At 49.8% G+C, this 25,232-nt stretch overlaps 1 protein-coding gene across 1 annotated transcript; it reads right to left on the reverse strand.

Annotated features, from left to right (window-relative positions):
- Positions 1-5,145: 5,145 nt before the first annotated feature.
- On the reverse strand, positions 5,146-24,496 carry SLC6A1 (solute carrier family 6 member 1). The gene is made up of 14 exons (XM_077115098.1): positions 24,262-24,496; positions 23,702-23,833; positions 22,557-22,657; positions 21,657-21,766; positions 18,916-19,048; positions 15,914-16,048; positions 15,614-15,717; positions 15,162-15,286; positions 13,819-13,931; positions 13,371-13,502; positions 11,781-11,883; positions 10,592-10,692; positions 9,725-9,892; positions 5,146-7,614 (listed from the first exon to the last, which is right to left on the reverse strand). Exons 1-14 carry the CDS (start codon positions 24,494-24,496, stop codon positions 7,510-7,512), a joined length of 1,797 nt encoding a protein of 598 aa, XP_076971213.1. The 3' UTR covers positions 5,146-7,509.
- Between the last annotated feature and the right edge of the window lie 736 nt (positions 24,497-25,232).

The following is a 25,232-nucleotide window of genomic DNA, read 5'->3' on the forward strand; positions in this document are numbered from 1 at the left end:
CAAAGCAATGTAAGTTGAAATAATAAGATGCCTTTAGCTATCGAACCAAAAAATACATATTTTTTAAACAAGACCTGGTTTTGGAGATTGTGAGAGGGGAAATTATCACTACCATATACTTCTGGGGGGAATGAAAACGGATATAACTTCCTTGGAGGAAACTTTAGCACTGGGTATAGGTGACCCTTTGATCCAGCAATTCCACTTCTGTGAGATTGTTGTAAGGAAATAAATATAGATTTGCCCAAAACTTGAGCTTCAAGACTGTGAACCATTTTCAGGATCTTTTTAATTAACTTGATCAAAGGTAGCGGCAACCCAGCCTGGAAGAGATTTGCTCCTGAAGACAATCTGCACAGCTTTGATTCGAAAGAGGAGAAATACAAACCTGTCTCAAGTCTGCAGCCAAACATTTTGTGAGCTAACGGAGCTACGAATCCACGTGAGACCCTGGACATGGAGATTCCGATGGCCCCTTTTTCCCATATTCCAGAAAGCCCAGCGGAAATCACATAATCACTCGCCTTCAGGAACACTGGGTCCCCAAAATGCCAAATTTCTTTGCTTTTGCCTGGAATGATATCGGCTCAGTGCTATCACCCTGGTTACCTCATGCTAATCAGGAGCTCTAATTAGTAGCCACATCTGATAAATAAAGGGGGGGCGGGGAACGGCTTAATTACTATGCGACAGTTTGGTAGACAAAATCCTTCAAAACATGGGGCTGTGGATGGGGGATAGACCCTGGTAAAAGCGGCCCTTCCAAGGAAACATCGTGGGAACCTTTGCTGTAATGCCACCTACTGTTTCTTGAAGGCCCACTTTGGACCAGGCACTGTGCTGTGCTTCCCTTGTTTTAACTCATTTCATCTTAAAACTGATTCTATAGGGAAACTGAGGCACGAAGAGATTTTTTTTTTTTTAAGTGTATATTCAGTGCCACACAGAGAGTGAGCAATAGAGACAGAAAACACACCCAGGTCGGCCTGGACTGAAAACCAGTGCCCTTAACTGTTACACTGTCATTCCCTGTTCATTCATTCATTCATTCATTCATTCATCCATTGTACTTGTTGAGCTTCTATTATGTGTCAAGCACTGCTCTAGGCAATTGGGATATGGCAGTGAGCTAGAAAAAAAATCCCTGTCCCTCAGAGCATCCTTTACAGTGGAGGGAGAAAGGCAATAAATTAATAAATTTATGATTTATTAATTATAAATAAATAATTAATAAAAGAGAGGGGGAGAGAAGAGGTTGTTAATTTAGCTAGGATGATCAGGGGATGTCTCTGTGAGGAGGTGACATTTGAGCAGAGACCTGAATAAAGTGATGGAACTGAACTTGAGGATATCTAGAGAAAGAGCAGACCAGGTTGGGGGGAATAGCAGGTGCAAAGGCTCTGAGGCAGGATGTGTTCTGGGCTCCCTAATATGGAAATGAAGGTGGCTTTCTGCCCGTGCCTCTGTGTTCCAAGCCCCTGGATCTTTACCTATTCTGCCCCCACTGTCCCTCTGACCACCTCCTCCTTATCCTTCATCTCTGGGCAGAGTTGGGATGACACATTGACGGTAGTTCCGATGGGTAAGTCATTTTTTGGCTCCCAGATTAGATGGATCCTTCTCTAACAAGTCATCCCTTGGTCACCCCAAAAGCCCCCTGAACAACTCCCCAAGCAGTATGAACCATGGGTGCAAAGTTCCTATGGCAGGAACAAGTTTGGAGGGTCCAAGGTTCAGAGAGATGACTAAATGATGGAGTGCTGTGAATGATGGTATGTGAGGTCAGAACGTTCAACAGTGGTCAGATCACAGAAGGCATCGTAGGCTAGAGTAGGGAGATGGACTTTTTTTCTAGGTATGATGAGAAAAGGCATTTTAGAGTTTTAATCAGGGAAAAAGGATCGGATTCACATTCCCAAAAGAGCACTCTGGCCACTCCTGATGCAGAATGGATTAGAGGGGGCAAGAATGGGGGTATGGAGATAAGTGTGTCTTGACTCCAGTTGAGTCAAGATGGGGGTCTGGGCTGAATGAAGGGCAGTGTCCTGCCTGCCACTTTTTGGGTCTATCCAACGGTAGCCCCACCCTGAATTGTCTCAACCCATTCCCCAACAAGCCCAGTTCCTCTCCACCTGCCTTTCAATTGGTCCAAAGCACAAGAGCCTTGTGCTAGAAATTGGACAAACGGTGCACCTATTGGAAGATCCATGCCATGGGAGGACATTCAAAGGGTTATTTGGAGAGACAGTTTGTTCAGGTGGGCTTTTTTGTTGTTGTTGATCTTACCTGCCTAGCATCTGCTCCCCTACCTTCTCCTTTGGGACCCACAGGTCCCCGATTCTCAATCCATGTGCTTGGGTGCAGCTGATCCCTGGATCTGGTCACTCAGCATAGTCATCCTCTTGACCACACTCATCAGCCAGGAGCCTGGCATGTGATATAGGTTGACCTAAGTAGACCCAGACCCAGAATTCTGACATAAGTAATGGGGATGAAAAACTCACTTCCTCTTGTGGTTTCCAATCTGGTAGGAGGTAAGCCTGGAGCTACTAGAAGCCATTTTCTTTGCATTATTAAGGGTAGAGCCAGACTGAGGGTGAAGCAAAGGCAGAGAAAGGCAGAACTGAGAGTGGATTCTGAGGCTGACTTCTGATGCCATCTTTTGAGCACCTGGATCTAGCTGTACCTGAAACTGGTTGGAAGTGGCGGAGGGGATGTCAACAAATGTTCTTTAACGCTTAAGACAGTTTGAGAGTTCCTGTCAGTTGCCTACAGAGGTGGTAAACTTCCTGAGAGTATTTAAGAAGAGATTTTCTCTGGAGTCTTGCTTTAAGTGTGGGAGAAGGACCATCAGCAATACCTCAGAGCTTTCTTAGAAATGCAGCATCTCAGGCCCCACCCAAGACTTACCGAATCAGAATCTGCCTTTTAAGAAGATCCTCAGTGATTTGCATGCATGTTAAGTTGGAGAAGCACTTCTCTACAAACAATTCAGGCTTCTAGTCGAACCAAAAGACCTTTAAAATTCCTCCCAATCCTGAGCTCTCAGATCTGTTTTCCATCTTTCTTCTGCAAAGCAGAAAAGCGAAGATGCGGAGGGCCCCGGAGGAAGAAACTCAGTGTCCGGTGAGGGAAGGAGTGGACTATAAAGGGAATCACCATGGCCATGTGTGAAAGGTGAAGTTCACATTTTGGATTTCCTTTTCCATTTAAGTTTGCATGCTAAGTACTTGAGGTTTGGGAAAAAGAAGAGTCAGGAAGGGGTGCAGCCAGCCAGGGAGAGAGAAGGAAGGAGAAGCAGCTGAAGATAGAGGTGGGTGAGTGGCAGGTACCCCGTCCTAGAGATGACTTCTTTAATTTAACCCTTCGTGATGCTCATAGCCAAACCCTGGCAGTTGTTTCACAGCGGAATAGAGAGTGGTAGAGAAAGAAGCCTTCCCTTGCTTTTCATTCAGAAGTGAGAGAAGTGATGAGGGGGATGGGGAGGAGAGGGCCAGACTTCCAGAACAATTTCGAGTGTGTTTGAGAGGCTGGAAGTATTAAAAAATATTTGCTGAGAAACATGACTATAAATGCAATGTGTGATTCTGGGTTGGACTCAGGGTCAGATAAAAACTGCCATAAAGGACATTACTGGGACAATAAGAGGAATTGGTTATGGACTAGAGATTAGATAATAGTATTGTAATACTGGGAAATTTACTGAACCTGATAAATGCTCTCAGCAGTTATGCTGAAGTTTTAAGAGGAACAGAGTTTAAATGTCAGCAACTTTACTCTCAAATGGTTTATCATCATTATCATAATAGTAATAATAATAATGTGTATGGGAGACAGGTTTGTGTTGTACTGTCAACTTGGTGAAAGTTACATCTTCTCAAATCCTCTTCTCTTCACGGTTCTGGGCTAAAATTGACCAAAGGGCCATTCGCCCAGGATTTGGAAGGCGGAAGTCAAGCAGGTGCCATTGCTCTCTGAAGGTCATCAGGGTCATAGGTAGTGAGAGAGGTGCAGGGGTGCCAGCCCGTCCTGCTCTTCCCAGCCCTGTACTCTGCTGATGAACATTTGCTCCAGGTCATCCTCCAGACATCAGAGGTGGCAGCTTTGCAGAGGCACAGCCCTCCCTCGACTTTTCCCAGGACCAGCTGTATAATTTGCAGCTCCCTGCATTGGGGCTACCCTGGAATCCCATGCTCGGAAGGCATCATGAACAGTGTATGACAAAGGAGCAGTGAGAACCAGTGTGCACACGCAGACTGCAGCAACACCCCTCAACCCCACCCACATGCATGCTCCACCGTCCAAAACCCTTCACTTGCAAAACCCAAGCGCAAAGATACAATTATCAAGAATTCAAGATGGTGCCAGCAGAGCGCTGAACCCAGCATGGGGCCCTTTGAAGCACGGAGCCTTCATGACTCCCGCCCAGGCCAAACACCATGAAGTTGGCTGTGACCCCAGCTCCTCTTGGGGTTAGGGGTGAGGAGGCTGGATGTACCCGGCCTCACTCAGGAGGGCTGATCCCTAACTGCTCTGATACCCCAACTCTCCCCGTTGGACTCTTACTTCCCTACTTCCCTTCCAATTGCATGAGGTCTTATTCCTATAACGAATCGCTTATTTCACAATACTCATCAGTGGTCTGCTTCCCGGACCTGACCCTGACTGAGAGAGCTGGAACAAAGGCAGCAACCTGTTGACAGCTGCACCTGGATGAACCCCAGTGAACCGTCTGTAAGTGTCCATTCGACTGTTCTTATGACTTCTCTGTTGAGTCCACATTTTTCTAAATGAGTATTAAAAAAATATTTTAAGGAATGAATGAATGAATGAGCGCTGTCATTAACTACACGTGTGCTAATTATTCTATACTTTTAGACCTATACTTTGCTGTCCCGATTAAAGTTGCTTAGTATACTTTTTTAGTGAAAGTAAATGGCAAATTTCACCTCCCTTATGTGCTCCAAGTTCTTTTCTATCTATCGATTCCACGGCTTTTGGGAAGTACAGCTCTACCTCTGCTAGATCTGTAAGCCCAACTCTCTCTCTCTCTCCCTGCTGAAGAAAACAGCTGTGTGTGTATGTTTTCTTGTCGTGCTGATGAATACCCAAAAGAACCGAAACTCTTATATTGTATATCATAGACCCTTTATTATTTCTCCTCTAAATTCTTAGAAACTTACATAATGTCCGTGCTGTAGTTATCACACCATTTATAGACATTTAAAATGCATCTTCATTTATAAATATTTTACATTTGGTCCATAGAACAGATCATTTTACTAAATAATACTGTAATTTTTTTTTAAAACAAGCTCTGTATATAGTTTGAATATGTATATATTACATATATTTTTTAATATAGAGATAGATTTACTTGGCGTTCTGAGAATAAATCCTTATTGCAAAAAAAAACAGCATATATGATAATACAATACCTTTTTTTTTCCTCCCCAGGGCAAATACTAAAAAAAGTTACACATATCACATTCCTCACAGTAATTGTACGACACCTAATATTGTGCTATATAATGAGGTTTGGGTGGAAATCAGTTAGGGGATTCCTTGCCAAACATCTCACTTGGAATTGCTTACAAACATTAAATACATTGCATTTATCTTAGAACAACTTGGACTCAGTTTCACATTGAAGAACAAAGAGAAAGTTTGAAGTCTTCCTGTCCTTTATCCTAAAGGAATTCACACACAGTTGGGGGTGAGAGTGAGGTCCATGAGACACAAGGAAGGGGTCCTGTCATTCTACATCCTATGATTTAACAAGATGTCTGCATGTTTTCACCTTAGCAGACATTTGGGGTGCCTTAGCGATGAGAGTATCTTACAGATGACCTCAGGAAAAGGTTTTAGATTTCCTACACAACGTCGAATGAGACCCTACACGCCACACGTGAGAATAAATGTGCATATGTGCATTTATATATGTATATACGTAGTTTTTTTTTTAATTTTTCTTTTTCTCTACAACGATGTGCTTAATATTCTGAGGGTGATATCTTATTGCAAGAACTGGTATGCTGGTCACTTTCAGATGGGAATGACAAGAGATTAAAAAAACCCACAGTCACAGTTATTCACCATAGTTATTAAGGATTAGTCATAAAACACAGTTTGTGCGCTAACTAGCTAAGGAGCTAAGGGGCAGGACAAACGTGTTGCCACATGGGAACCCATCTTCCTGGCAGACGAGAAATGCTGAGTTTTACCGGGGCCCAAAGAAACTGTCTTCACTCTTTGCCGCCACCACCGCAGAGCTCAATTCCAGAAAGGAACAAATAACACCCCGCAACCAAACAGTTAAAATCTCGGAAGCCCTGGGAGTGGGGGGTGGGGGCTGGGGGAGTCTCTGCATAAACACTAGCTCCTCAGTTAGCGGGCTGGGTTGATTTTCGTGGCAGTGACGATTTCTGCAGAGGAATTTCAGGGCAACTCCAGAGGCAGCAGCTTTGAGTGGGGGTGGCAGTGGGTGAGAGAGCCGAAGAGGGAAACCAAAAGAGCACAGCTCCTTCTAGACCCTCATACAGACCCTTCAGCTTGTTTTCCTCTGCAACTACTTTGTGCTCTGAAAAAACTGGGCAGTTTAAGATAAACTGGAGCTCCCGAATAAGGGGGTTTTGGCCAGCAGGACCTTAAGCCCTCCAGAATCGAGACCGAAAAAATAGCAACTGCGCTTGAGGCAGTTTTCCGACCCGCAGGATGCATACATCCGGAAGGCCTGCTGGCTCCTGGGCTGGTGCCAATTGGGAGGGACTGGCAGGAAAGAGGCTGCAGGCAAGCTTAGCTGCAGAGTGCACGCTCCTTCGGTTTGGCAGCCGGGATTGGAGGGTGCGGGTGGGAAAAAGGAAGCCACACCGATGACTCAAGAAGCAAATCTGGGACTAAAGACTGAGGTCTTTGGGGGAAGTTGTTTTGTCAAGCTGCCTCGGGAAGGAGAAAACCAAAAAAAATAAAAATAAACATAAAAAAAATGAAAGTAAGAGCTACACTGGCTCCCTGCTACTTAAGAGTGAGTGCTCCCTGGAAATTTCCATTGTGCGAAATGCCCTTTTTCATGTGTACAAAGCAGCGTTCCCACGGGACCGATCTCCTGCGAAGTCCAAGATAACAGTCGTGGGTTTTCGGCAGTAAAAGAACAGTCAGAAATACGACTAAAAACCGGGAGCACGGGACCTCGCCGTGCCACGCTCGCCGGCGGAATAAAAACGGATCTACCACGGCAGTTACAAACTCAGACTGCTGAATGCTTACAGGGCCCAGGTGAAAACGGTTCCCAGTCCACGGGGTGCTGGAAGCCACCAGACCCTGGGGCCCAGGGTTGGGCCCGCCAATGGGTCTGCCTGTGCGCCCCCACCTCCCCTCTCTCTGCGTGGTGATGGTGTCTGGATTCGCCACTCGAGGTAGGTTGAGACAGACGGGATCTTCAGACATCAAGCGGTCATGTCAGCCAGCCTGGGGGGTGCGAGTGCTGGGTCCGCGAGAGACCCCACACCCCTAGATGTAGGCCTCTTTGCTGGCTGAGCCGCTGGCCTGAGGCTGCTCTGGACCATTCTCCGGGCGGACGATGTCTTCGCTGGGCTGGATCATGACCTGGATGCGCTGGGAGCACGGCCAGGTGGGGCAGGGGACAAGCAGGGGACAAGCGTGAGGCTCTCCAGGGAAGACTGTGGCTGGGATGTCAGGGGCCTGGCTGCGCCCTCCTCCCACCTGCTTCCTCTCTCTTGGAGTTTATCCTGCCTGCTCTGCCTTCAAACAATGCCCAGGCTCTGGCCACGTCTCTGCACCCTGTACCACCCCTACCTGGTCCGAGCTAGGGCGCCTCTCACTTGCACTGATGCCAGAATTCCTAACTGGGTCATCACCTTCTTCATTCTAGTCTCAACCCAGCAGCAGAGGGGTTCTGTAAAACCAAAGTCAGATCCGGTGCCTCCACGCCTCGGGACCCAGCGGGAGCTCTCCATTTTCATCAAGTCCAAAGTCCCCAAGGCCCTCTCAGGACTCAGTATCCGTCCCCTTTCTCCACCACTCACTCCATCCCAGCCACACTGCCCTCCTCACCGCTCCTCCAACACACCAGGAACACTCCTGCCTCAGGGCCTTTGCATGTGCTGAACTTGCTGTCTGGCACATCCTTGCTGCAAACAGTTACACAGCTCACTCTCTACCTCCTCCAGCTCTTCGCTCAGGTTTTACCTTCTCAGAGAGTCCTTATCCTGCCTTCCCTGTCCCCTCTTCCTATTTTATTTTCCTCTAGACTACTCCATCACCCTCTAGCATGTTTTCATTTTGTTAATTGTTGATCTTCTTCTATTTGAATATAAGCCCCAAGACGGCAGGATCTTTGCCTGTTTTGCTCATGGTTGGGTCCCCAGTGCCAACAATAGCACCTGGCATACAGAGGTGCTTGATACATATTTGCTGAATGGATGAACCCGCCATTACCTTCTACAAACAAATCCCCAGCAATCCTGCCCCGTCTTGTAACCTGCTTTGCCCTGTCCCACAATGGGCCTTTGCACGGGCTGTGCTCTCTTCCACAAATGCCCCCCTTTGTCCCTCTTCCACTCTAAGGACTGACTGTTTTCTGAGGCTCAGCAGCCAATCATGGAGAAAGAAAGCTTCGGACCCAGAGTTGGAAGAAGGGCCGCATGCCCTGGCTCTGCTGACAACTTGCTGCAAGGCATGGGTCAGCAGCTCCCTGCTCAGGGTCTCAGCTGCTCCATCTGCAAAAGCAGGAGGCTGGCCGAGAAGCTCCAGGGGCCATGCATAGCCCACAGCTCATCTTTCCCTCCTCTGGCTCCAAGGGGGTCTGGTCGGGGCATCTTGGTGGGAAATAGAGTTGGGAACCACTGATCCAAGTTCTCTCCAACGTGGCCCTCCACATTTTAACTTTCCTGCCCTCCTTGGTGAAATCTCCACTTACACTTACCCACCAATCCCTCTTTCATCTGAGCACCTCCGACACTGCCAGGCTTCACTCAAGAATCCAGGGCAATTTACCAAGGCACTAGTGTGGACCTAGTATGTGCTGAAATCAGGGTGTTTTACATGCTTAGTCTTTCCTTTAGAATAAGCCCATGTTTTCTCTCTATCAAGGCCACAAATCATCTGCAGAGTAAGCTCTCCACAAATCTGACTCCATCTTTCCCCTGCTCTGAAACCTTAACTGGTTCCCCATTGTGTTTTGGATAGTTCTTATCCTGATTTTTAAAACCCTTCATGATCAGGCCCAAGTTTCTTCTATCTCCAACCTCCTTACTTATCACTCCCCATTACACCTCTCCCCACTGTCCCCTCCCAAGAACACTCAGCTCTCTTCATTCAATAAATGCAATTTATACCCCTGGGCCTTTGCACATGCTTCCCCACAACCCACCCTTCAAAGAATATTCCTTCTGCTTCACTTTTACCTCTGGTCTGTCCTCAGGCCTCTCCTTAGCTGTGTCATCTTCCAGGAAGCATTATCCAATCCTCCCAACCCAGGAAGGGCAAAGGGCTCCTCCTATCTGCCCCCACAGCTCCTCCCTGACTTATCACCATTATGGCACGTCCACGACTCTATTGCCACTGGCTGTGGGTTGTCTGTCCCACCCCCACCCCCAACCAGACTGTGAACTCCAGGAGGGCAGGGGCAGTACCCAGCAGGATGGGAGAATGGGATTGGCCATGCAGAGGATGGAAAGTTCTGGATGGTGGAGGAGGGCCTTACCTGCTTCAGGGAGCCCTTTAAGGTGAGCAACATGTAGGCCATGTACCCGGGGATGAGGACCATAGAGGACAGCGCCATGAGCCAGCCCACGCCCTGGCCCCACTTGGGGAACACGTAGCTTCCCATGGTGAGCGGAGTCATTTGCACAGCACTGAAGATGAACACACCCTGGGGACGTGGAGGAGGGGGTGAGCCGGTGGGGAGCTGCCAATCACCCAGACCCGACCAAGGTCCCTCCTCCACCAGGCCCAGAGGCCCTGACCCCCAAAAGGGTCAGCATCCTGGGGAATCCTGAACTAAGGCCACTGCTGGGATATCTGGCACTTTTATGCATGATCGAAAAAGGCTCCCCCTCCAGGAGGACCACTAGATAAAGGTGTCCCCTCAGCTACTCTCTCTGGCACCTTTTGAGGGAAGATAAGTGGGAAAAAGTACTCTTTTCCCTAAGTTAATCAGCTCAGCAAGCAGAACAAGAGCAGGATGTCAGCCCCCACTGTGACACTGGCTGGGGGCCCCTGTGCAGGACACAGAATACCCAGTGACACCACCCCTCACCCAGGGACCTCAGTGGCACCTCCACGGAGAATGAGAGGCCTCTCGGTGGGAACAGCTTGCGCTTCGGTATCAGGCAGATCTGGATTTATCCCCAGCTTTACCCCTAACTAGCTGGGGGACGCTGGCTGGGCGAGCCCCAGTTTCCTGAGGGGTAAAGTGGGGAGGTTTGTGAGAATGATGGTAGGGAGTAGTAGTATTAGAGAACAGGGGTTCTGGGGACCTTTTCCATCTGCTTTTGCCTCAAGAAGTTTCACCCTGGACCTGGGTCTACTGTCAGCTTCTCTGTCACAGGGATGGTGGCATTGTCCTTACCGCCACAATGATAGGGGTGAAGAAGGACCAGCAGAGTTTCCACCAGATGCAGGGTCTGGAGCCAACCATCTCCTGGATGTTGTCATAGAATCGGTTGACCCCTGTGCCATTTGGAAGGAAAGCAGAGGGATGGATAAGCTGTGGGGTCTCCAGGTACAAAGCCCAGACCTACCACTTTCTTGCAGAATAACCACGGCAAATCTGCTAACCTCTCTGACCCTGTTTCCTCATCGGTAGCATGGAGCCAGTACTCCAGGGAGCCTCATTATCTAAGTATTCAATAACCAAATTCCCACAGCAAGTGGGTTGAGCAGGAAGCCAGTCACCTTAAGGTGAAAATATCCACCAATGAAAGGCTACGTAGAAAATACGTTCCCACTCAAATGTCCCATTCCACTCAGGATCAACATCTATCCAACGCTTTGCTGGGCAGGGGCAGTCCCCACCCCCCAACATTCTGATGCCATACATAACTGGAGATAGATTGCAAAGAAGAATGGGAAATCTTGCAAAAAAAAAAAAAAAAGAAAGCATGCATTTCATGAAGTTCTTGAGAGTGAATCTGGGATACTGCAAAGTCACTAACCAATGAGGACCTGATAGTGAGATGAGTTAGAAGGTGAAGAAGCAAAACCCCCAAGGATGGTGAGGTGGCAGGCGTTTTGAAGGGAATAAACTGAAATCAAGGGCCAAGAGGGGCTCTGGAGAAAACTCCTTTGAAAAGATATAATGTTGCGGTGATAGTCAAATGTGCACGGAAGGGACATCCTTTTGACTCTCATACAGTTGGGTCAGAAAACGTAAGCCACAAAATAAAAAATAAAATCAGTGTTGCGCTGATTCTGTTTTAAGATAGAATCCTAAACTTTTAATCACAGGCTAACTTTGGTTTCATGTCTAAGCAATTTCTAAAAAATATAGTTTTTAATTTCATTTTTTTAGATAAACTCTCAAACAAACCTTTTTAATCCCACAGTTTATGATGAAATTTTGGCTCCCGTTTTAAGTGAATTTACTTAACTGGCCCTTTCATGGTGTCTTCCGAACATGGGGACCTCCTGTGTTAACCTCATCAATTTGTGAGGAATAAATAAATTAGTGTATAGGCAGGGCCTGGTGTTCAAGTTGTATTTGTTGAATGATAGTTGAAGAAACAAAAAGAATGAAGGGAGGAAGGGTGGATGCTTACCATAAAACCAGGAAATGGAGACACATTCAAAGAACACTAGGAACAGTAAGCTCATGCCACTGGCCGAGTAGTAATCAAAGAGTTTGAAGACGTAGATGCCCCCCTGCCAGAGAAAGAGAGGTGAGAATGGGTCCCCTGCCCCCTCGTGCCCAGTGCTTTCAGATCATGGTCTTAACAAGGACTCAACTCTGATGAGGATGGCAAGATTAAGCTACACTGCAGCAAGAAGGCTTGAGAGTAGAGTAGAGGAAGCACCGAGGACCTAGTGACCATGAGAGGATGTGGGCTTTGACTCTCTGGGGATTGAAAGAAAATGTCTTTGTGGCAATGGGAGAATCCCATTTTTGGTAGGGTAAGGCTGGAGGGCAGAAAAAGGAATTGGCCACTGCAGCCATCTTTCAATAACATAAATCACTCATGTCTCTTCCCTGTTTAGAACCTTCCAATAGTTCAAATAAAATAATAGCATAATAAATAAGTAGCTAGAGAGATATGACATAAATAAAATACAAAATAAAATGCAAATCTTTGGCCTACAAGATCCTGAATTATCTGCTTCTGCATCCCCTAATCACCACTCATGCCCTCCAGCCAGCCACACCAGCCTCCTTTTTTATCCTCAAACTCTCCAAGCTTATTCCTACTTCAGGGCTTTTGCACCTGCTATGCTTTCATCCTTCAGATTTTTCCTTGGCTCTTAATCATCATTCAAGTCTCAGCTTAGCTGTCACCTCCTAAGAGAGTCCTCCCCGATTACTTTAAAGCGGGGTCCTCCTGCCCCTGCCTGTCATTCTCTATTCCACTATCCTCTTTTATCTTTTCTTCATGACACTTTGCACTCTAGGATTATCTACTTTGCATGTCAGTCTCATCTATCAAAATGTAAGCTCCCAGAGAGCAGAAGCCATGTCTGCCATGTTAATTGCTAACTTCCAGTATCCAGTGTCACGCCAAGCCTACAGGAGGTACCCACAACTACCTACTGAATGAATGAATGAACAATAACTCTGGATCACAACTTCAGTTTGGATTCAGGGGTGGTTTTATGGATCATAAATCAGACTTGCAGAGCTGAGCTCATGACATTAGTCATTTACATTTATTGTACAATTCATTGGTTATGTATATATCTTCTGAATAGACAAGGAGCGCTTTAAATGAAGAGACCTTTCCCTTCCATCATTACATCTCTGGTACTTGGCACAGGACCCAGGACACAGGGCTTGCTCATTAAAATTGACTAAAAAAGAAAAGGAGCAAAGGAAGGGGCAATGTCAATGTCAAAGTCCCAATGCCAACTTAACTTCCTGGCTAATTTCTGTGAGTCTTTTCAAAACTTGGCTTCTGCACCCCCTCCTCCAGGAAGCACTCCCTGGTGCCCCAGACCAGGTCAGGTGCTATGTCCACCAGCTCTGTACTCTAATTTCTAGTTCAATGCCTGTGTCTTCCGCTGGCCTGGGAGCCCCTGGAGGGTAGGAACTTTCTGATTCAAGGCTCTGGACCCTCCTTGGCTAGTGATAGGGTAGAGGGGTGAAAGGAGAAAGCTGGTGGTGGCCCTGGGGTGGCCCCAGAGGAGCCAACTGAGCTCACCTGGGTGATGTTAGAGAGGCCGATCAGGTAGGAGACAATGCAGACAACCGCAATGAAGAGTTCCCTGCGGTTACGAAGGAGCCTGGGGTACTCGTCCACCAGGGCCGTGATGAAGCCCTCCACGGTACAGAACTTCACGGAGGGGAAAGAGGTCAGCCACCCGCGGCAGTCTCCAGCCCACCCAAAGCCTAGCCCTCAATGGGGAGACAAAAGGGGCTTGTCCCAACAGCCCTAGAACCCAGACCTGATTCTGCCTCCAACTCGCTCTGTGACCTCAGGAAAATCCCTTTCCCTGTGGACCTCAGTTTCCCCATGTGGAAAATGGAGAAAGTGGACGAGCTGTTCCCTGAACTTCCATGCAGGAGAACATTCCAGGGGTGTGATGTGCTGGGCTATCTGGGGAGGCAGGAGCGGCCGGTCACCCCAGGTGGGCGGGGAGTGTCCTCACCTGACTGTCAATGCCCAGCATTAGCAGCATGGAGAAGAAAAGAATGGCCCAGAGGGGAGAGATGGGCAGCTGGGTCACAGCCTCAGGGTACGCCAGAAACGCCAGCCCGGGGCCTGTGGAGGGGACAGGTGGCGGGGAGCAAAAAGGAAAGAAAAGGTGTTGAGTCACACCTACACTAGGCACTTTCTAAGCTTTATTTCATTTAATCTTCAGGATAAGCTTCTGGGGTGGGTAAAGTCAGTCCCCTTTTCCAGATGAGGAGTTTGGGGTTGGCTGCAGGGGGTGTGTCCAGAGGCAGGGAGACCAGCAACGAGATGTGGCCTTCACCCAGATGGGAGGTGGGGACAGTGGCCATGGAAGCACAGAGAAGCTGCCACAGGGCAACATATTTAGGGGGTGCAGTTCCTGGCATGACTAGGCTTGTGGGGTGAGGGGTGAGTGGAAGAGCGCAGGATGAGGCTAAGGTTTCTGGTCTGGGCCCTGCCAATGGATCCCTCTGCTGTGATGGAGCACGGGCAAGGAGGTGGATTTGGTCTGTACTGGATACATTGTGTTTGAGGTGCCTGGAGTAGGGAGAAGCATCCAAGTGTTGAGGGGAAACCTTGGAAGGAGAAGGAAAGAGATTGCAACCTCCCTGGGGTCCCTCTCTGGAAAGGGGAGGTCTGGAGAGTATCAGAAAAATGAGATGAGGATAGTGCCCTTACAGGGAAGGTTAGAACCTCCGTGAAGAAAAGTTCCTTATCCCATGACCAGCCCAATACTCCATGACTTGCCTCCAGGAGACAGGTCTTGTCCACCTCCCCAAACCTCAGAGCTCTCTGCCATGTACACAGTAGATTCAACACGGCTGCTGCCTTCCTGGCTGAGCAGTGAAGAGGGTGGGGTGGCCTGGGGTTTCCCTCAGATGAGTGGAGAAGGCACAGCCCACAGGTGAGAACACTTTGGGGTCAAAAGCACTGGATGGGGGGCTTTATGTCTTGGCCACCAGCATGGCTGTGCTGGATCAAAGCTTGGTCCCAACAGGCAAGACTAGACGTCCTCTATCCTCATAAATTTCAGGATTGTTCCGGAAGAGGAGCATGGCCAGGACATCAAGGGCTTTGGAACCCCACCAGGACTGGCTTCAAACTCCAGCCCCTCCACCTTTCTAGCTCCACGACCCTGGGCAGGTGACCCAGATGAGCCTGTTTCCTCACCTATGAAGTGGGGATAACAACAGCACCCATCCCACCGTGCTGGGAAGATTTAGGGATACAGTTAGTGCAAAATTTTCAGTGCCCCACAGGGTGTGTAGCAAACGCTCCACCCGGGCCCCACTCCAGGTCCTCCACGTGGGCGCTGACCTGAGGCCGCCACATCAGCGATGGACCGCTTGGTGACGTGGGCCATGAAGCCCACGATGGAGAAGATGACGAATCCCGCAAACATGCTGGTGCACGAGTTGATGCAGCAGACGATGATGGAGTCCCTGAGGAGGGTGATGGAGCGATGTCAGGCAGGCGGGCTCGGGGCGGGGCCATGGGGGTAAGGGAGGAGCCAGGTGCAGAGGGCGGGGCCACAGAGTAAGGGAGGAGCCAGGCACAGAGGGCGGGCCCAGAGGAATCAGAGTCCAGGAAGGGGCGGGGCTGGGAGGAGAGGGCACCGGGAATGGTGGCGCTTCTGAAGGGAGAAAGGGCCCAGGGTGGGGCTTAACAGGGGAGAAATGCCAGAGGGGCGTGGCCTCTGGGCGTGGCCTCAGAGGGCGTGGCTGTGGGGCGTGGCCTGGAAGGAAGGCTCTCCCCAGCCCCTCTCGCACCTGTAGACATTGTTGTGGAAAGAGTTGTAGCTCCCCAGAGCGATCAGGGATCCCAGGCCCAGCCCGTAGGAGAAGAAGATCTGGGTAGCCGCATCCAGCCACACCTGTAGGCAGAATTATCAAAATTTTTCACAAATAACCAAACTAGCATTCAGCTCCCAAGGGCCTTTGACCTGTGTGAGCCACCTCTATCTCACAACCACCTCAGTCCACGTATAAAGAAACTAGGGTCAGAGAGGGTCGGTAACTTGTCCTCGGGCCACCAAACTGGTATGCGATGGCTCTGGGGGTCCCCCTCACCTCAGAGTCCGACAGCTTGCGGAAGTTGGGCGTGATGTAGAAGAGGATGCCCTCCTTGGCCCCGGGCAGCGTTACACCGCGGAAGAACAGGATGACCAGCATGATGTAAGGATACGTGGCAGAGAAATAAACCACCTGGGGGGAAAGCGGGTGACAGGGTCAAGCCCCCTCCATGAGCACCCCTGCTTCCCTACTTCACTTACGCGCATACCTGTATCAGCGACAGTTCTGGGATTGGTTTCAGGGCTTCTTCCTCCAGGAAGCCTTCTTAGATTTCCCCAGCCTGCTCTGATTGGCCACTTTCGTGAAGTTCCTCCTTGGAATCTGCACCAACCAGCTTAGCACCTGATTTTGCCCTCCCCCTTGCCCTCTCCTAGTTTTTGCCTTCTGTCTAAAATATTCAAGGAGTACATGTGATGATAAGAAAAATGTTAAAAAAAAAAAAAATACATATGAACACACACAAAATTAAAGCCCTCTTCAGCCCTCACAATGTTATTTACAAGAGGGACAAAGTTGTTTTGTTCATATTTGTAGATATTTAATAAATGTTGGGGCAAATAAATAAGTGTATGAATATTAACATGTCACTGCTCATCCTTTGAGCCCTTCCTTTGCATGTATGACCCCATTTCTTAGAAAATGAGGCTCAAAAATTTTGTAACTTGCTTTTTTCATTTAACATACTTGAAGTTAAAACATATACTGTTGCAGTTTTGCTTCCTGTTTTGTTTACTAAACGTTTATTACTGTCTCATGAAAAATATGATTTTAATTATACAAAATAGTCCTTCAAGAGACATCACTGTCCTTTTTATAGGAACCCTTACTGTTATCTATTTAGGTTACTTCCAACTGCATGTAAATTATACCACATTGTTAAATAATCTACATACTTCACTGAACATCCTTGAATATAAATCTTTGTCTACAAAATTCTTGTACTTCTCTTGAGAACAGTTTCTAGAAGTGGAATTAAGAAGTAAAAAGGGACCCACTTCTTCAAGGCTGTTGACCCATATTGCTTAACTGCTTTACAGAAATTTCCAGCATGACAAGAAATTGCCTTCGCTGCACAGGTGCCAGCTCTGAATCTAATGATTTTTTAAATTATTTCTCGCTAAACTGATCATCAAAAGACTGATATTATTGACGGGAATTGACTCTGAGCCCCTTTAGGGTTAGGAAAGTGGCCACAAGCTACTAAAAAAGCCACTCGGCTTTTTGTACTTGAACCTAGGAAAGGGGGCCAGATGTGTCACTGACATTGCATGTCTTTGAGTAAATTTCTTATCCTCTCTGACTCTTACTTTTTCTCATCTGGAAAATGGGTGCAAGCACACTTGCTACCAGAAAGGTCCACTGTATGATGACAGAATGCATGGTTGACACAAGTTGCCTACATACTACACTTCCGTGTGTCCTCAGTGTTCAGCATGGAGCCAGGCACACGGTAGATGCTCAACAGATGCTTGTTGATGGATTGGTTGACTGACTCAACAGGTGCATATCGAGGGACCCTATTCTCTGCCCCCAGGAAGTGGTCAGTCTCCTAATGTAGCAGAAACTCCAGAACAGCACTTAAAGATGATTATAATAGATACCATGTGTTGAGTGTGTATTTTATGCCAGACATATTCTAAGCACTTTGAGACAACCTTGTAGGTTTTCTTTGTAACAATCTTGGAAGATACCATTATTATGGCCATTTAACAGATGAAGAGACAGTGGTTCAGAGAAGTGAATCGGCCAAGCACACACAGCTAGGAACTGAGGGACTGTGATTCAAACTCAGCTCTCTCTCTTCCAAATCCCTTAAACTCCACATTCTTCTGTTTCCTAAAGTTGGGTTGGGTGATACCGTGTCCTCCTCCTGCCTCCCTCTGAGGGACAGATCAGAGGTGTTTTGGCACCAGCCTTAGACCTGAGAATCAGGTACAGGCAAAGTTCCCACCAGACTGTGACAGGGCAGCTTTCATCAGCTGCGCCCAAGCCCAAGAGTGGAATTCATTAAGGTTCTGTTTTGCTCATTCCCAGTGCCTCATATCAGCTTCTTGGGTGGTTCTGACCTTTCTGTCCCCAGCCTTACTCATTTCAACTCCCTTCTGTGCCCGCTATTTACTGTGAGACCTCAGACAACAAACTTGCCCTCTCTGAGTTTGCTTCAGGCCAGAGCCAGTGAGAGGCTCAGCCTTCTCCTATCCTTAGACCCTGGAGTAGGGTGTGAAAGGGTGAAGAGGAGGGAGCTGAAGCCAGTCACCCTTCTCTATCAGTTTAATCTGTCAGCTCCCCAGATATCCCAGGTTGGACATTCCAGCTTGGCATTGTTCTGCAGTTGCCAATAATAAAAACAAAAGCATGTCCCCTTGCTACATGGTGGGTGCTTTGCAAAATCAGCATCTCATTGAATTCTCTTAATAAACCAATGGATACCCATCATTCCTGGCTGCATTTTACAGAAGAAGATGCTGAGTTTCAGAGAGGCAGAGTATCTTGCCCAAGGTCACACAGCTAGTAAACGGCTGAGTTGGGATTTGAACTCAGGACTGTTTAAGTAAAGCATCTGAGCACTTAACTGCTACTCTATTCATCTCTGTTGTTCCTCAAAGAGTGGGTGTTGCATTTTTCTCTCAGAATACCCAGTACCCAGAACAAGGCTTAGCAAAGAGTAGATGCTTGAGGAAAGTTTGTTGAGGGGTCCTCGAACAGAGGGTTCCTCAGTTTTGCTTTGCCAGGCACTGTGGCATCTCCTGGGACTTACCGTGAGCCTGGCACTGTGCTAAGTGCTTAATGTGCATTATTTCCTGTAACCGCTCTAGAGGGTAGGTTATTATTCCCATTTTATAGGAAAGGAAACTGAAGCCCAGAGAGATGAAGCAACTTGCTTAACTCAAGGTTGGGTGGGGTTTTTAGGAGGTGCTGACTCCTGAGCCAGGGAAGAAATCCCTTTGTAGGCCCCTCCCTTGGGGGAGTCCTCCCATCCCTCTGTGCACACCCCTTACCTTTCCAGTCCAGCCAACACCCTTCCAGATACAGAAATATACAAGGATCCAGGCGATGGCCAGGGTGATGGCCAGGGGCCAGCGGATCTGGCCTGGCTTATCCAACCCATCTGTCATCTGATGCATGTTGCGCCTAGTTGAAGAATGGAAGAAGGAGACTGTCACATGGGGTGCATGGAAGCTGGAGTGAGCAGGGAGGTCCAGGGTTTGGACATGTAGGCTATCCTCCACAGAGACAGTGCTGACAACTGTGACGCACAGTCGGATGGGGACAGTGAGGCCCATTCTGCTAATCGACAGTGGTGCTATTTGGCTAAGTGATCGCACAGAGGACCTGCCACCGCCCTAGGTCAGCCACCATTACTGCTCCTGCATTGCTGCCCTAACTGCCTAGTGGGATCCCCACCCAGGGCTCTTCCTGAATTGCAAGTCTGATCATGTCACCCCCCTGCTTAAATCCTTCAACAACTCAAACAGAGACTAGTACACCATGTTCACAGCAGCACTGTTCACCTTGGCCCAAAGGCAGAAGCACCCAAGTATCAACCAGCAGATGAATGGATAAACAAAATGCGGTATATCCATACAATGGAATATATTCACCTGTAAAAAAAGAATGAAGTTCTGTTCCATGTGACAGCATGGATGAACCCTGAAGACATGGCGCTGTGTGAAGTAAGCCAGACATAAAAGGACAAATACAGTGTGAATCTACTTATGTGAGGTATCTAGAATAGGTATGTCCATAGAGACGGAAAGAAAGTAGATTACAGGCCACCAGAGGCTGGAGGGAGGGGAGGGATGGTGGGTACAGAGTTTCTGTCTGGGGTGACGGAAACATTCTAGAAGTAGAGGTGATGGTTACACACCATAGTGAATATACTCAATGCCATTGAATTGTTCCTGGAAATTGTTAAAATGATAAATTTTAAGTTGCATATTTACCACCATAAAAACTTTAGAACACACACACACACACACACAAAGTCCTTCAATGAATAGCTCCCTGTTGTCAGAACAAGGCCCAAACTCCCCAGGCTGAACTCACCTCCACGGGCTCTTGTCCTGGTGCTCAGGACAGCCTGCCTCACGCTCTTGTCCAGCCAAACCACTCACCTCCCCTGCCCTCGCTTGCCTAAGAGCCTTCGCCATGTTCTCCCTTCTGTCAACAATTGTGTCCCCTGTATTACTTTTCGTCCTTAGCTGCTTTCTGCTCGCTGGGCCGGTCCCAGTGCACAGTCTCTGGCGAATCTTCCCTCTTAGCCCCATCACCGGGGGTTGCCGATGCCTGCTTATTCAACATCTCTAATCCAACTGGCCCATATGGGTGCTCAAGAAATGTTTACTGAATGAAGCCCGGATGTGCATGACAGGGTTGTCTGTGGGAGGTGTGGAGGTGCAGAACCAGCCAGAGCAGCATTTGCTCTTTCTTTGTAAAGAGGCAGCCTGGCCAAGGACATTTCCCCACAGAGAGCTGGGGCACCCCATGTTCTGATGCTCCAGGGAACAGCAACTCCTGGGAAAAATGCTATAGATACTTCCGGGTTGCTCCCAGACCCTCCAGAGCTGCCCAGCACAGATGCTTTCTTCGGGCCAAAGAGCTCGGGATCCCAGGACCTTATTTTGTAAAATCAATGCTCCCAGCGACACCAATCTCCTATCTTCCCCGAAGGTACCACCGGAGTGGCCTCAGCTTCTACCGGCCAGAGTGGCTCCTTCGAGTGGCATCACCAACATGGGTTCACCGCAGACAGAATCATGTATGCGTGTGTGTATGTGTGTGTGTGTATGTGTGCATTCTGAGTGACTGGGTTTATAAGGAGACTGGACTGATTTTTGGGACGAATGCAGTCCTCGTTGGCCTCTGCTGGTAGTTCTTACTACAGGTGCCAGCCATTCTCCGGCACCTGTAGGACCCACTGGTCCTCCCTCCCCCTCCCTGCTCTGTGCCCGGGAGGCTGACCTCATGTGGCACCACTGGGTCCCCAAGCCCTCTGGCTTCTAGCTGGGTTTGACCAACGGAGGCCCTGGCAGGAGATCAGAGGAAGAGAGAAGAGAGAGGTTGGGAAGTTCTCCTCCCCGCTATGCCACAGCTCTGTCTGTGGCTGGGTTCAGCTCCCGAAGGCCACAGGTTGTGTCTAGCAGTCCCTTCCATGGTATAGAAGGTTGAATTAGGGACCCCAGTTTAGACGTGTTCTGAATTTTAATCCACGTTCCTGTGGGTGTGAGCCTGTCGCACCTAGGACCTCTGGAAGATGTTATTTTTAGTTAAGGTGCACCCAACTCAAGCAGGGTGGGTCTCAATCTAGATTACTGGAAGCTTTATAAAGAGAAAGTCACCAGAAGAGAAGGGAGAAGACATTGCCATGTGACAGGAAAGCCAAGGAACCCCCAGGATCGCCAGCCAGCCCAGCACCAGATGCTACAACCCCAGGAGGAAGTAAGCCTTCTAGCCTCCGAAATCGAGAATGTCCCTTTGTTCCAGCCAACCCACTGTGTGGTGTTTGTCACAGCAGCCCTGGCAAACTAAGACACATTGTTCCAGCTCTCTCTGGGTTCCAGTACCACCTCCCTCCCCTGGGCTCCTTCAGGCCTGGAGGTCGGAAAGGACCTCCCCAGCCCTTGAGGACCCCTTAACCTCCCCGCACCTCATCCAGCCCTTCTGAGGGTGCCTCTGTCTCCTGCCAGACACCAGCCAACCCGCCCCCACCCTCCAGCCCATGGACAGGCCTCAAACTCACTCCCAGAACTCCACCACGGCGCTCGTCATGTTGGTGGTGTTGACGACGCTGTAGTTGGAGAAGCAGCGGTCTGTGTTCCAGGGGTTGTCACACTGCTTCCACGGAAGAGTCTGCAACGGCACGGTGAATCGGGGATCATTCCAGGGACCATCACACAGACAAACCCACTGAGCCCGGGGTTTGGCAACATGATCCCGTGTACCCCATGTACCCTCAGTTCCCCCATGCAACTATTATCTAATCTCCCCTTCCCAACGGCTCTGGGAGGCAGGAGGCTTGGGACACCAGTGTTAGAGGTCAGAGAAGGGAAGTAACCTGCCCATGAACAGAACCACTAACCAACTGAGTGTCAGAGCTGACACTAGAACCCCGACCTCCCTGCACCGAGAACTACTCTTCCAACCTGCCCTGACATCTCGGGCATCCATCCTGGGCCCCTCCCCAGATAAGGACGCTGTGCGATCCTTTGCACAACGGTGATGCACTTTGCACATCATTACTCCTTAGTCCTCACAACAGCCTTAATAGGTGGCTTTCATTTTTATCCCCATTTTATAAATGAGGGCACAGAGGCTCAGAGAGGGGAAGTCTCTTTCTCAAGGACACACAGCTGTCAAGCTGGGGATTCCAACTGAGGCAGACCCGGTCCACATAAAATGGGGCCAAAGTCCCCATTCAGGAGGGGTGTCATGAGGATGAGATGGAAACCCAAATAAAGTGCTGCCTCCATGCCTGGCCTGAGGTAGGTGCTCAGTCCAAGGTGGCTGTGATTGTCATGGGAAGACAAGGGTGGGTGAGGACAAACTGTGTTGTCCCGGGGGAAGGGCTCGGCTCAGTGTGGAGGAGGGCTCTGGGTCTGGCTCCTTCCTGGGGGTGGGGGGTGCCTAAGGGGCTGCTCACCATGGTGAAGGAATTGTACAGGTAGTAGATGGCCCAGGAGATGATGACGATGTAGTAGATGTTCAGCCAGAAGGACAGCACAGCTGCAGCGAGACCCACACCTGGGCGGAGGAAGCAACACCCTCATATTATTACCATAATAAAAATAATAACCACCTGTGCTGGTCTGGATCTGTGGTGGACCCCAGAAAAGCCATGTCCTTTAATCCTCATTCAATACTGCTGGGTGGGAACTTTTTGGCTGTTTCCATGGAGATGTGTCTTCACCCATTCAAGGTGGGGTTGCTTACGGGAGTCCCTTAAGAGGGAACCCTTTGGGAAAAAGCTTTAGAACCAACAGAATGGACAGAGCCCCAGGGAAGCCATTGCAAAGAAAGCTAGCAGACGTCGCCATGTGCGGTTGAGAGAGAAACCCTGAACCTCATCAGCCTTCTTGAACCAAGGTATCTTTCTCTGGATGCCTTAGAATGAACATTTCTATGGGCTTGCTCTCATCTGGACATTTTCACAGCCTCAGAACTGTAAACGTGCAACTTAATAAATTCCCCTTTTTAAAAGCCGTTCTATTTCTGGTATGTATATCACATTCCGGCAGCTCACAAACTAGAACACTGCCCTATCATGTAGAGCTTTTACCATTTCTTACCATGTCTACCATCTCAGTGGACTCCAGAGCTGGGCGTTATTGGGGCACTGGGTCTGACAACTAGGAGTGACTGGCCTAAGGCCGTATTCATCCTGCAAGCGATGGAGGCAGGCCTTGCACCCGGGGCGCCGCCAAGGCTGGATGACGGGTGGGGGGGTCTGGGAGCTGCCCGGCGGCGGCATGAGGCTCAAGCACAGGTTGGAAGCTTGAGTCTTCAGGCAGTCGCATGGTCAGGCAGGGTTCTGGGCACCGAACAGGGAAGCAGAGGAAGTCAAGCCCATTCCTTGCTGGAGAAATGAGCTAACAGGACAGGGTAGGCTGATGGGGCGGGGGTGAGGGTGTCTCTGGCTCCTGGCCCTTGCCATGGCCCCACTCTGCTTGGAGATGTTGCAACAGGCTCCCTCTCTCCAGAGGGGTCAAAGGTGTCAGAGGCCCCGGCGTCACCGTGGATCTGCGGGCAGAAGAGCCAGTGTCCCCAATGTCCCCTCTGCAGACTTACCCTTGAACATGGGGGCCAGCTTCCACACTCCCAGACCCCCAATGGACGTGTACTGGCCCAGGGAGCATTCCAGCAGGAAGAGCGGGACCCCCGCAAAGATGAGCGTCAGGAAGTAGGGGATCAGGAAGGCCCCTGGGGAGGGGAGAGGAGAGAGATGCTCGTGGCCCTGAGGCTTTGGAGACCCCCCACCCCCACCCCCTGCCAGAGGGAGCCCCGTGCCAGGGCGTTCTGGGGGCCCCATCTGGGATTCCCTTGGACCCTGCCTCAACTGCAAAACTGAGACCCGGCTAGTCCTTTGCTCCAAACATGCCCCCCTTCCCCCCTTGCAAAGTGAAAAGCTGAACGTTCTAGAATCATTAGCAGAGGACCAGCACCCTTTGGAAATCCTCCAGCCGAAGGGCAAGAAGCAAGAAATGGGGCGCAGGCGGCCCCTTTGGAGTCTTCCCCCCACGCCCGCCACCCAAGGGCCCCCCAGCAAAAGCCTGGGTGGGACCCTCCTCTCCGGGGCCGAGACCAGCTGTGGGGGTGCGGAGGGGAGGGGGGCAGAGGCCGGCACCCACCGCCGCCGTTTTTCCCGCAGAGGTAGGGGAAGCGCCAGACGTTGCCCAGGCCTATGGCGTAGCCCACGCAGGACATGAGGAAGTCGAAGCGGCCCTTCCACGTGTCGCGGTCCGGGAGCTCCGCCTTCTTCTGCACCTTCACCACCAGCGTTTTGGGCTTGTCATTGGGCACGGGCGCCTCGCTGACCTCGGTGGAGATCTGCCCGTCGGCCACCTTGCCGCCGTCGCTCGCCATGTCTCGGGCTTTGGCCCCGGGGGTCCTGGCGGGAGGACGGGAAACGTCGGCCCCGGTCCAGGTGGACAGCAGTTTCGCGGTTCAGGGTGGCCCTAGGAGGACAGCGGGGTGAAGCTGCAGGCAGGGGAGAGGGGGGCGGGACCCTGGAATCATCCTGGGTTTGTCCGGAAATCACAAAAACAAAATAATACCCCCACGCACACACACACACATACACACACACACACACACACACACACACAACTATGGGTTCCAGAGGGTTCTCGCACACGCCCCCCTACCCCCACCCCCACCCTCGGCTCCCGGAGGAAGGAGGGTGCCGTCTCTTCCCAGACGCAGCTGGCGCGCGCGCTCTGTTGGTAATTGCCCGCCCACCTCCTGCCCTCCGTGATGGGTCCCACTCAGAAGAGAGACCTGAGGCCATCAAACTTCCAAACAGAAATATGAAGAGTTCCTCATCTTTGCCTCCGAAGCTGCAAATGGGAGGTTTGCATATCTGGAGGCCTTAACAGAAGGGTTTACCCGGGGGCTGAACAGGGAGGGGTCCCGGCTGCAGGCGGTTGGGTGGGAACGATACAGGAGCGCTCACTCTGACCCGTGCTGTGTGACTTTGAATAAAATCGTAATCCCTCTGTGCCCCAACGTCCTCTCTCTCTTTTTTTCATCCTCTCTTTTAAAACGAGGGTGATAACTAGTACCTCCCACACTGGGTTGGTGTGAGCAGTAAGTGCCTGGC

The sequence above is a fragment of the Tamandua tetradactyla genome, chromosome 9 (genome assembly GCF_023851605.1).
Source record: "Tamandua tetradactyla isolate mTamTet1 chromosome 9, mTamTet1.pri, whole genome shotgun sequence".
In the NCBI taxonomy this organism is placed as follows: Eukaryota; Metazoa; Chordata; class Mammalia; order Pilosa; family Myrmecophagidae; genus Tamandua; species Tamandua tetradactyla.

What these genes read in the sequence shown, in the direction of transcription:
- SLC6A1 (XM_077115098.1), bottom strand. Translation starts at nt 24,496, where the DNA reads ATGGCGAGCGACGGCGGCAAGGTGGCCGACGGGCAGATCTCCACCGAG. An exon ending in CTGCGGGAAAAACGGCGGCG is followed by an intron (nt 23,834 to 24,261) that starts GTGGGTGCCGGC and finishes TCCCCTCCCCAG; the next exon opens with GGGCCTTCCTGATCCCCTAC. An exon ending in CGCTGATGTGGCGGCCTCAG is followed by an intron (nt 13,932 to 15,161) that starts GTCAGCGCCCAC and finishes TCCCCTCCACAG; the next exon opens with GCCCCGGGCTGGCGTTTCTG.